Here is a 13,052-nt window from a genome sequence, read left to right as displayed (position 1 = left end):
AACTTGAAGACATGTACGATTTTAGTGAGAAGGCTGAGGTTTCAAGCTTCATTCCAGCGCATATGTAATGTAAAGCTATCATTTCATGTACTGTTAAAGGGGTGCTGTAATTTCACCTCGGGTGGGCAATACTGTTCCTTTCATATGGCATCCAGTTCCACATCTTTACAGATAAGTGTTCATTTGAGTGTTAATGTCAATGTAGCATGGCAAGACAACATCCATGGTTTTTGTTTGCCTACACTGTGTGCGTGCAATGATTCACAGTTGTTTTGTAAATGCAGGTGCTGCATGAAGTCCAGGACGTTGTTGGAATTCACTCACTGTAGAACTGGAATTGGCAGAGCACCTATTTGCACTTTTCACCATTGAACTGGGGATCTGGAAATGAAAGGCAAACTGAAAAGTGAATTTAATGTTGGTTCCTTAAATTCCTACCAGTGGACTATTTTGGCAAAGTAATTGTGCTTGTGTGTCCCATTTTAGGAAATTTGATAAGGTCCTTGGTAAATGGTTTTGTAAGACTGAAAAGCTACCACAAAAATGGTTTTTTCTAAATTAAATTTGGTATATTTTTGTAGGCCTTCTCATTGATGGGAAAGATTCCAAGTCCGATAAGCTGTCCAGTCTGGGCGAAGGCGAAGAAAATCAGGATGACGATGATGACGATGAGGAGGAAGAGGGCGGAGCAGAAACGGAAGAACAGTCTGGGAATGAAAGTGAAATGAATGAACATGAAGAAGAGGTACAATTCATATTGATTGTCAAAGCCATTGCCTTAAATGAATGGCAGATTGGAATGACTGATTGGTGGATTTCCACTCACATTGGTTTTGTCAAGCATCATGTTATTTTAATGCCTATATATAAGCACTGGGCTTACATAATAAATAGTTATTAAATCACCCTTCTAATTGTGATTTATTTTTTAATCTTAAAAGAGTGGAGAGGTTTGAAGATGTCACATCAGTTGCTTCTTTCAGTTGTGACTGGTCATGTAAAAGATTCCCTATGGAACAAATTCACAAGGCCTTTCAAAGGTCTCAATTTACCGATTAAAAAGTTATCGACCTGAAACTTTAACTTTTGCAGTCTGACCTGCTGAGTTTTTCTAGCCTTTTTTGTTCTTATCTCAAATTGCTTTCTTTAGAATATACTGACAAATGATCTTTGAGGGCTGTTTCTCATTGTAGGAATGAGCTCATTGAGCTATGAAACTGTTGAGAACACAGTCCTATGACATTGTGATACCAAATTATCATGATTGGAAACAAAAAGTTTTTGTTGGCACATTTGATGCCAACTCCATAATTGTCCTCTGAATTTTGTTATCTTGTGTTGACACTCCAATACTGTTCTGTATTACTGGGGGTACGAGCTCTAATACTGAGTTCCCATCGCATAATTTGAAGATGACAGTGTCCTGCCGGTGTTCCTCAATCAAAAATAGCTTAACTGTCCACTGATCTCTTATTAATGTATGAGAATTTACAACATTTGTCCATAAAACAATTTAGTGCACTTATGTAATCAAAACACAACTGAAGCACTTTAGATGTTGAAGTTACTAAGATGATGCAGTCTATCGCTCTGAAAACATGCATTTATAAAGCACTTTTCAGAAGCACCGCACGTCGCTAACAGTTTTACAGTCAATTCATTTATTTTGAGAATTACTGTGATAATTTGAAAGACAGAAAGCTGCCACAAGCAGCCATGTGATAATGACCAGATTGTTTGTCTTTGTGATGTTGGTTGAAGGAGGACTCTCCTGAACTCTTCAAACTGGTGCCCTGGGATCTTTTATGTCCCCTGAGAGGGCAGACCCGACCTCTTTAATGTCTCATCTGAAAGATGACACCTTTGACAGTGCAGCACTCCCTCGGTACTGCGTTGGAGTGTCAACCTTCATTTTTGTGCTTGGGTCCGGGAGTGGGATTGAACCCACAACTTTCTGTCTTGGAGATGAGTGCTGCCAACTGAATCACAGCTGATGCACCCATTCAAGCAAATGAAAATTATTTTTAATACTAAGTTCCCCTTTGCTGGATTATTTACATAGTTAACTCAAAGTTAGAACACTATTTTTCTTCTAATTTGTGCAATCTATGGAAATGTAAATTGAGCATGTTAACCCTTGAGCCCAGGTCGCTAATGAGATATCTTATTGAGCAGCAGCGTTGTCAGCTTGGCCGTTTTTAAAATCTGAAATGTTAACGCAACCAGATGAGTTCTGAGCCCCAACTAGATTGCTGAAACATCAGCCTTTTCGAAACTGCTTTCATGTAACCTGTGCCAATATTTGCTGCTGTGCAGCCCACTTGCAGAATGGCTAGCCTTACCCTGTAAGTACAGGAAAAGAATCATATGTAAAAGTGAAACATAAATAAGAACCGTGCACATGCTGATGTTTTACCCACGTGGTAAGATGTTTTGTATTAAGTAAGTTGTCGGCAGCATTGTGGGCAATGCAGTATTGGCACCATTCAGAGATTTGTTGAGTTTCTGATCCCTGTTGTCAAGACTTTTAAAGGAGTATTGTTGCTCAGAATGCTTATTTTGCTATTTAATACTGTGTTGATTTAACATCCTGGTTTTTCAAAGTGAATTGGGTTATATCTGCTTTGGAACTGGGATAAGCACTAACAGTGATCAAACATAATGGAAAGTGATGATTTCTGAGCGACAACCAGAGAAAAAGCCCATGAAAAGAAGGCAATCGATTAAATAATGTGTCAAGTAAGATTAGATGAATATTTTATTGGCAGGGGGGGAATTGTACAGAGGAAACCTCACAATACCATTACGTCACAAGGCCAAACTAAGGTATTGCAACTCGTCCTGGTCACCACTTTAGGAAGGATGTGAGAGTGCTTGCGAAGGTGCAGAGGAGATTTACCAAAATGGTTACAGAGAGAGGAGACTTTAGTTACCAGGCTGTCGAAGCTGGCGTTGGTCTCTTGGAGCAAAGGAGATTGAGATGCACCAAGATAATAATGACAGGTTTGGGTTTTGGGCAGGAATTGCAGGGGCACTTGAAGAAAATAAACTTGCAGGCTGTGGGATCGAGCAGGGAAATGGAACTGACTGGATTACTCGATGGCGAACTGGCATAGACTTGAGCCAAAGACCACTTCCTGTGCCATAAATAACTACATGACTCTTGGCACTTTGCCTCTGGAGAATAAGTGAATAGGATCATGAACAAGCATGGTCCATCAAACGAACAAAATAGGCCTAATTTACTGTATTTTCCTCGCAACTAATATGATTATTTATTTGAAAACAGCAAAAATTTCAGTTAGTTAGTATTTAGCAGAAGAAAACTTTGTTTTTTTTCTCCAGCATGTTTGTGTATGAAATAAAGATAATAGGTTATTGGGATGGCACTGCAGTCTCACAGCGCCGGAGGCCCAGGTTCGATTCCGACCTCTGGTGATTGTGTGGGGTTTGCACATTCTCCGGGTCTGCATGGATTTCCTCCGCGTGCTCCGGTTTCCTCCCACAGTCCAAAGATGTTGTGGTTAGGTGGATTGGTCATGCTAAAGTTGCCTCATGTGTCCAACGGTTAGGTGGGGTTACAGGGATAGGGCGGGGAAGTGGGCCTGTGTGAGGTGCTCGTTCACAGGGTCAGTGCAGCCTCAATGGGGGGCATCGCCTCCTTCCGCATTGTAGGTATCTGTAATAAATAAAAACAGAAAATGCTGGATAAACTCAGCAGGTCTGTCAACATCTGTGGAGAGAGAAACATAAGACCCTTCTACAGAAATACAAAGGGATCAAAATGTCATGAATTACACAATTGGAGCAGAATGGAAAGTCAGTGATAGGTCGGAGCTGAAGCGAGATTGGCAAAGACATCATGGGCATGAGACAAAGGGGATGTTCAGGTCCCATTAGGGACAGAAGAGTGTTAATATTGGCAAATGTAGGATAGCAGAATGTGTTAATCAGAGACTCATAGAATTTACAGTACAGAAGGAGGCCATTCAGCCCATCGAGTCTGCACCAGCTCTTGGAAAGAGCACACTACCCAGGCCCACATCTCCCCCTATCCCCAGAACCCAGTAACCTCACCCAACACTAAGGGCAATTTTGGACACCTAAGGGCAATTTAGCATGGCCAATCCACCTAACCTGCACATCTTTGGACTGTGGGAGGAAACCGGAACACCCGGAGGAAACCCACGCAGACACTGGGAGAACGTGCAGACTCCGCACAGACAGTGACCCAAGCCGGGAATCAAACCTGGGACCCTGGAGCTGTGAAGCAATTGTGCTAACCACTGTGCTTCCGTGCTGCCCCATAGAATAGACGTCAGTTGTAGCAAAACTGAACACGTAGGGACATTGGCCATGTGGGAGGGGGTTGGGGTTCTGGTGGACCAAGCCAGGTGAACCGAGTAATAAAAAACAAAAGGGGGGGAGTCAAGATGGAGAGAAAAGTTCAGTCTAAACTTGTTGAACTTGATGCTAAGTCCCGAAGGCTGTGATGTTAGGTTAAACTAGCTGAAATGTTTTATCTATTTTTAAACCCTTTAACTTCTCGCATTCTAGTTAACAGCTCTTTGAGACTACCTGTTGACCGTTTTTTGAAGAATGTATGTTTTTTTAATTTTAGGATGCTTCTGAGAACGAAGAAGAAGATGACGAGGAGGAGGAAAACACAGATTACCTGACTGACTCTAATAAGGAAAATGAAACTGATGAGGATAATAATGTAAGTGTAATTAGTGAACCCAGCTAAAACTGTCTGAAATATTTGCTCTTTCCTGAGACGCTTTAATTTTGACCACTTCCACTAAAAGCAGCTGATTTATCTTTGGCTGCTTTGGGTACACAGAGGACATGCAGCACCACGTCCTTTGAATGAATAAAGAAAAAGAAAGATCATTAGCCATGGCTCAATTGGAAGCACTCTCTCCTTTGACTCAAGATTCTGGGTTCAAGTTTCACTCGAATGCTTGAGCCCAATAATCAAGGCTGACAGTCTGGTGCAGCACTGAGGGGCTGCTGTACAGCCAGAGGTGCCAATGTTCAGATGAGATGTTAAACCCAAAGCCCCTCTGCCTGCACTGGTGGATGTAAAAGATCGCACGTCACTATTTTCAAAGATGAACAAGGGAATAATTTCCAGTGTCTTGGACAGTATTTATCCCTCATGACAAAACAGATTAAAGGTTATTGGAGCTTGCTATATGCAAATGACTACACCATTTCGGCAGTGACTACACTTCAAAACATACTCCGTTGGCTGCAAAGCGCTTCGAGGTGCCTGATGGTTGTGAAAAGTGCAACAAAAATGAAATTTTCTATTCTTTTAAAAAGTTTGGTGAACAATAAGGCAAAGTAAAAAAAACTATGAGGACGTTCATAGATTAGCAGAATGAACAGGGAAGGGCAATTTAAGGTGGAGAAAGATAGTTTGATACATTTTTAGAGGAAAAGCAAAGAATGGAAGGATACTATCGGGTGTGGACAAGCTGAGCGACTTAGGAATTTGAAATGAAAAATGAAAATCGCTTATTGTCACGAGTAGGCTTCAATGAAGTTACTGTGAAAAGCCCCTAGTCGCCACATTCCGGCGCCTGTCCGGGGAGGCTGGTACGGGAATCGAACCGTGCTGCTGGCCTGCTTGGTCTGCTTTAAAAGCCAGCGATTTAGCCGAGTGAGCTAAACCAGCCCCATATGAATTATGAATACATAATTGCTAGAATCTTGAAGTAAAGGCAGCTAATCTTAAAAATAATAATCTTTATTATTGTCACAAGCCTACATTAAGACCATAAGACATAGGAGTGGAAGTAAGGCCATTCGGCCCATCGAGTCCACTCCACCATTCAATCATGGTTGATTTCAACTCCATTTACCCGCTCTCTCCCCATAGCCCTTAATTCCTCGAGAAATCAAGAATTTATCAATTTCTGTCTTAAAGACACTCAATGTCCCGGCCTCCACCGCCCTCTGTGGCAATGAATTCCACAGACCTACCACTCTCTGGCTGAAGAAATTTCTCCTCATCTCTGTTCTAAAGTGACTCCCTTTTATTCTAAGGCTGTGCCCCCGCGTCCTAGTCTCCCCAGCTAATGGAAACAACTTCCCTACGTCCATCCTATCCAAGCCATTCATTATCTTGTACGTTTCTATTAGATCTCCCCTCAACCTCCTAAACTCCAATGAATATAATCCCACGATCCTCAGACGTTCATCGTATGTTAGGCCTACCATTCCTGGGATCATCCGTGTGAATCTCCGCTGGACCCGCTCCAGTGCCAGTATGTCCTTCCTGAGGTATGGGGCCCAAAATTGCTCACAGTATTCTAAATGGGGCCTAACTAGTGCTTTATAAAGCCTCAGAAGTACATCCCTGCTTTTATATTCCAAGCCTCTTGAGATAAATGACAACATTACATTTGCTTTCTTAATTACGGACTCAACCTGCAAGTTTACCTTTAGAGAATCCTGGACTAGGACTCCCAAGTCCCTTTGCACTTTAGCATTATGAATTTTGTCACCGTTTAGAAAATAGTCCATGCCTCTATTCTTTTTTCCAAAGTGCAAGACCTCGCACTTGCCCACGTTGAATTTCATCAGCCACTTCTTGGACCATTCTCCTAAACTGTCTAAATCTTTCTGCAGCCTCCCCAGCTCCTCAATACTACCTGCCCCTCCACCTATCTTTGTATCATCGGCAAACTTGGCCAGAATGCCCCCAGTCCCGTCATCTAGATCGTTAATATATAAAGAGAACAGCTGAGGCCCCAACACTGAACCCTGCGGGACACCACTTGTCACCGGTTGCCATTCCGAAAAAGAACCTTTTATCCCAACTCTCTGCCTTCTGTCTGACAGCCAATCGTCAATCCATGTTAGTACCTTGCCTCGAATACCATGGGCCCTTATTTTACTCAGCAGTCTCCCGGGAGGCACCTTGTCAAAGGCCTTTTGGATGTCAAGATAGATAACATCCATTGGCTCTCCTTGGTCTAACCTATTTGTTATCTCTTCAAAGAACTCTAACAGGTTTGTCAGGCACGACCTCCCCTTACTAAATCCATGCTGACTTGTCCTAATCCGACCCTGCACTTCCAAGAATTTAGAAATCTCATCCTTAACGATGGATTCTAGAATTTTGCCAACAACCGAGGTTAGGCTAATTGGCCTATAATTTTCCATCTTTTTTCTTGTTCCCTTCTTGAACAGGGGGGTTACAACAGCGATTTTCCAATCCTCTGGGACTTTCCCTGATTCCAGTGACTTTTGAAAGATCATAACTAACGCCTCCACTATTTCTTCAGCTATCTCCTTTAGAACTCTAGGATGTAGCCCATCTGGGCCCGGAGATTTATCAATTTTCAGACCTTTTAGTTTCTCTAGCACCTTCTCCTTTGTGATGGCAACCATATTCAACTCTGCCCCCTGACTTTCCTGAATTGTTGGGATATTACTCATGTCTTCTACTGTGAAGACTGACGCAAAGTACTTATTAAGTTCCTCAGCTATTTCCTTGTCTCCCATCACTAGATTACCAGCGTCATTTTGGAGCGGCCCAATGTCTACTTTTGCCTCCCGTTTGTTTTTAATGTATTTAAAGAAACTTTTACTATCATTCCTAATGTTACTGGCTAGCCTACCTTCATATTTGATCCTCTCCTTCCTTATTTCTCTCTTTGTTATCCTCTGTTTGTTTTTGTAGCCTTCCCAATCTTCTGACTTCCCACTACTCTTTGCCACATTATAGGCTCTCTCTTTTGCCTTGATGCATTCCCTGACTTCCTTTGTCAGCCATGGCTGCCTAATCCTCCCTCTGATAACCTTTCTTTTCTTTGGGATGAACCTCTGCACTGTGTCCTCAATTACTCCCAGAAACTCCTGCCATTGCTGTTCTACTGTCTTTCCCACTAGGCTCTGCTTCCAGTCGATTTTCGTCAGTTCCTCCCTCATGCGCCTGTAATTACCTTTATTTAACTGTAAAACCTTTACATCTGATTCTACCTTCCTTCTTTCAAATTGCAGACTGAATTCTACCATATTATGATCACTGCTTCCTAAGTGTTCCCTTACTTTAAGGTCTTTTATCAATTCTGGCTCATTACATAACACTAAGTCCAGAATAGCCTGTTCCCTCGTGGGCTCCATCACAAGCTGTTCCAAAAAGCCATCCTGTAAACATTCAATGAATTCCCTTTCTTTGGGTCCACTGGCAACATTATTTACCCAGTCCACCTGCATATTGAAGTCCCCCATGATCACTGTGACCTTGCCTTTCTGACATGCCCTTTCTATTTCGTGGTGCATTTTGTGCCCCTGGTCCTGACCACTGTCAGGAGGCCTGTACATAACTCCCATTATGGTTTTTTTGCCTTTGTGGTTCCTCAACTCTACCCACACAGACTCCACATTGTCTGACCCTATGTCGTTTAGTGCTATTGATTTAATTTCATTTCTAATTAACAAGGCAACCCCGCCCCCTCTACCCACCTCTCTGTCTTTTTGATAGGTTGTAAATCCCTGGATGTTTAACTGCCAGTCCTGAACCCCCTGCAACCACGTCTCTGTGATGCCTACCACATCATACCTGCCAGTCACAATCTGGGCCACAAGCTCATCTACCTTGTTCCGTACACTGCGGGCATTTAAATATAGCACCTTTAATTCCCTATTGACTGTCCCTTTTTGTTTTCTTAGTGTGGTGGACCTTGGTTTACTGAGCCTTTCCATACACTGTGTCATATTTTGTGAGATGGGGACTATCGTAACCTCTCCTGAGCTCTGTCTTTTCGTGATTTTTTGTAATCCTAAACAGCTACGCTTCCCACTGATTCCTTCACCTCTTGGTTCCCTGACTTTCCCTTCCCCCCCAATCTCTAGTTTAAAGTCCTATTGACCACCCTATTTACTCTTTTCGCCAGAACACTGGTCCCAGCTCGGTTCAGGTGGAGACCATCCCAACGGTATAGGTCCCCCCTGTCCCAAAACTGATGCCAGTGTCCCATGAAAAGGAACCCCTCTTTCCCACACCACTCTTTCAGCCACGTGTTAACTTCCCTTATTCTTGCCTCCCTATGCCAATTTGCACGTGGCTCGGGCAGTAATCCGGAGATTATGACCCTTGAGGACCTGTTTTTTAATTTGAATCCTAACTCTTTATAATCTCTAAACAGGTCCTCTTTCCTAGACTTGCCTAAGTTGTTGGTACCGACATGGACCATAACAACTGGATCCTCCCCCTCCCTCTCCAATATCCTTTCAAGCCGGTCAGAGATGTCCCGCACCCTAGCACCGGGCAGGCAACATACCATGCGGGACCCTCGATCCTGCTCACAAAGGATACTATCTATCCCTCTGATAATAGAATCCCCTACAACTACAACTTGCCTATTTACTTCCTCCCCTTGAATGGCCTGCTGAACCATGGTGCCTTGGTCAGCTGACTCATCCTTCCTGCAGCCCTGTTCGCCATCCACACAGGGAGCAAGTGCCTCGTACCTGTTGGACAGGGTCAAGGGCTGAGGCTCCTGAGTTCCTGACTGCTGGTTCCCTTTACCTGCCTGACTTGCAGTCACACCCTGCTGTCCCTGGCCACTGGCAGGATTTAAACTATTTACTCTGACAGGTGTGACTGCCTCCTGAAACAAAGTGTCCAGGTAAGCCTCCCCCTCCCGGATGTGCCTCAGTGTGTGAAGCTCAGACTCCAGCTCATCAACTCTGAGCCGGAGTTCTTCGAGCAGCCAACACTTACTGCAGATGTGGTCGCTGCAGCTCGCAATGGGATCTGCCAGCTCCCACATCAAGCAGCTTAAGCACATCACCTGACCAGCCATCTCTAATTAATTAATTTGTTTAATTTAAATTTACGAGTTTTAAATTTGGGGCAGATTGGTTATCAACCAATCAGATCACAGCTTCCCTCTGACGTCACTTTTGAAAAAAAAAAAGTGGAAAACAGGAAGTTACCGTTAGGTCTGTATACTCACCCAGAGACTGCTCCTCCTCCTCTGAATGGCTCCCGAAACTAGGCCTCGATCCCCGGGTTAAAGTGAGTTTTATACTCACCCAGAGATTGCTCCTCCTCCTCTGAACGGCTCCCGAAACTAGGCCTCGATCCCCGGGTTAAAGTGAGTTTTTATACTCATCCAGAGACTGCTCCTCCTCCTCTGAACGGCTCCCGAAACTGGACTTCGATCCCCGGGTTAAAGTGAGTTTTTATACTCACCCAGAGACTGCTCCTCCTCCTCTGAACGGCTCCCGAAACTGGACTTCGATCCCCGGGTTAAAGTGAGTTTTTATACTCACCCAGAGATTGCTCCTCCTCCTCTGAACGGCTGAAACTAGGCCAACGGACAGAACTTTTTTTTTGGTTAGAGGAGGGGGATGGGTGGGAGACACTACGTAAGTAGTGTTTCGGGTAAAGCTGTCACTCGAGAACAGCCCCTTCACAAACCACCTTCAACTTACGCTGACCGCACTGCACGTATGCAAATGTCCCCGGAACAGCCAATCAGAAGCTCTGCTCTGCTGCCCTCTGCTGGATGCTTGACTTCCGTCGAACTCCTCGGGTCACTGATGCAGGTGCACCTTCAACTTACGCTGACCGCACTGCACGTATGCAAATGTCCCCGGAACAGCCAATCAGAAGCTCTGCTCTGCTGCCCTCTGCTGCAATGAATTTACTGTGAAAGTACCTGAGGGTTTTGGGTTTTATGATAGCACATCATAGAAGGATGAGGCACAGAGGAGGCAATCCAGCATTTCTTGCTTGTGCTAGCTGTTTGAACTCTTATCGTGTATAAGAATAAAAAGATTGTGATGCAGCATTTATGTAAATTTCAGAATTCTCAGTCAGCTGATACAATTTTTTATATTATTAGCACATTAGTTATAATTTGTGTTGTTTATGACGAGAGAAGAACTCTAGAATTAGGACCAAAAGTAGGCCATTCGGTCTCGAGACTGCTCTATAATTTGATACATAGAACAGTACAGCACAGTACAGGCCCTTCGGCCCACGATGTTGTGCCGACCATTTATCCTAACCTAAGATCAACCTAACCTACACCCCTTCAATTTACTGCTGTCCATGTGCCTGTCCAAGAGTCACTTAAATGTCCCTAATGACGATTCCACCACCTCTGCTGACAGTGCATTCCACATACCCACCACTCCAGTCGTGACTGATCTAATTCTGGCCTCAACTCCACTTTCCTATCTGCCCCTTACAGCCATTGCTGCCCTTGTCAATTGATTATCTAACTCAGCCTTGCACATATTCAATGACCCACCCTCCGCCGTGGCTCTCTGAGGAAAGGGATTCCGCAGACTGAGAGAATAAAATCTCATCATCTCGGTCTTAAATGGGAGACCCCATATTTGTAAATGGTGCCCTGTGGTTCTAGGCTCCCCCACAAGAGGAAGCACCCTCCCTGCAGCCACTCCTCAAATCCCCTCAGGACCGCATGTATATATTTGAGTCAGATCACTTCCCATTCTCCTCACTTCCAGTGGATTTAGGTCCAACCTGCTCAACCTTTCCTCATAAGGTAACTCCTGCATCCCAGGAATCAGTCCACTGAAATTTTGAATTGCTTCTCAACCAATTATATACTTTCCTAAGTAAAGAGACCAAAATTGTACACAGTACTCCAGATGTGGTCTTGCCCATGCGCTGTACAACTAACTAGCATAATTTGCCTATTTTTTACTCCGTTCATTTTGCAATAAATGCCCACATTCCATTTGCCCTCCTGTACACTTGCTGCAAATGCACACTATTTGTTTGTGATTCATTGTGATTAATTGAATAGAAACAATATGCAGGGTTACAGCGGAATGCTAATTTATAATGCTCATTTGAAGAGCTGGTACAGACACAATGGGCCGAATGGCCTCCTTTTGCACTGTAACAATCCTGTGATTCTGAGGTAGCAGAACATCTTATACAGAAGAATACATTATCCTCATCTGCCAATGTTTTTTCCTCATTTAGCCTATATAAATCCCTCTATAGACTCCGTCCTCTTCACAACTTACTTTCCTACCTATCTTTATGTTATCAGCAAATTTTGCAACCATACGTAACGTTTAAGAAGTATTTAGATATTCATTTGCGCTGCCACACCTTCTCAGGTTTTGGCAAGTTGCAGTTCAGGTTAAATCCTTTCAGGAAACCAGTTTTAGCGAATACTTTTTAAACTGCATTTGAAATGTATTTATTTTCAGCAAATTCTACATTAGGTTTCCAGAATGTTTTAACATATTTGGAATAGGATTTTTTGACATTTGTTATTGGATGTCAGAATTAATTAAAATACTCAAATCAGTGCTGCTTATTTTATGTTGTGCAGGAGGTGATGATCAAGGGTGGAGGCTTAAAGCATCTTCCCTGTGCAGAAGATGAAGAATTCATTCAAGCTTTGGATAAAATGATGCTCGAGAACCTGCAGGTACTTCATGCTTATAAATTACAATCTGTAACGTAAACAATCAAATTATAGCAACTTTATGCTTGTCACTGAAACTTTACACTGAAAATGTTCACAAACTTTTTTTAAATTCCTGTTTTCAGCTAACAACCGAAAATGCTGAAAATTAATCAGTCCATTTGCGTCAGAAAGTTTTGAATATTTTATGCAGTCCATTCATTATTCTAAAGAGTCTCACTTAAAATTGGTGTCTCTTTCAGATTCCAATTGACATGTATATTTCCCCGCAAAAAAATTTGAATTTGTAACAAATGCATTTTTACCATTTGTCTATTCTCTGGACCCTGACCCACACACCAGTCCGCATGCCATTCTTAATTCTATGGTCAAGAGAAAAGACCAGTGTCAGTTTCTGTCCCTATCACTCTTGAAGTAGTGTATTGAATGTGTGATAGGTGAGTAGAAGGATCATATATCCATTTCATATCTCCACTCGGGCCTTTGTCCTCTTGGAGCAGATGCCCTGAAGATATTAGACCCAGCAGCAGCACCAAAGTAGCACAATTCTCTTTTTTTTTTCTTGGTCCACTCCTCCATTGCTGAGATATTGAAATGCCTTCAAATTTTCAC

The 13,052-nt window shown here is 43.1% G+C and overlaps 1 protein-coding gene across 4 annotated transcripts in view; it reads left to right on the top strand.

Annotated features, from left to right (window-relative positions):
- Positions 1–13,052, top strand: part of upf2 (UPF2 regulator of nonsense mediated mRNA decay) — a 136,719-nt gene that overhangs the window by 85,040 nt on the left and 38,627 nt on the right. For all 4 annotated transcript variants that reach the window (XM_038811917.1, XM_038811915.1, XM_038811916.1 and 1 more), the window contains 3 exons: positions 582–745; positions 4,622–4,720; positions 12,345–12,443. In XM_038811917.1, the coding sequence (XP_038667845.1) occupies positions 582–745; positions 4,622–4,720; positions 12,345–12,443 (362 nt within the window). The remainder of the gene's footprint in view (positions 1–581; positions 746–4,621; positions 4,721–12,344; positions 12,444–13,052) is intronic.

This window comes from Scyliorhinus canicula, chromosome 11 (assembly GCF_902713615.1).
Source record: "Scyliorhinus canicula chromosome 11, sScyCan1.1, whole genome shotgun sequence".
In the NCBI taxonomy this organism is placed as follows: domain Eukaryota; kingdom Metazoa; phylum Chordata; class Chondrichthyes; order Carcharhiniformes; family Scyliorhinidae; genus Scyliorhinus; species Scyliorhinus canicula.
This window is presented reverse-complemented; position numbering and strand designations above follow the sequence as displayed.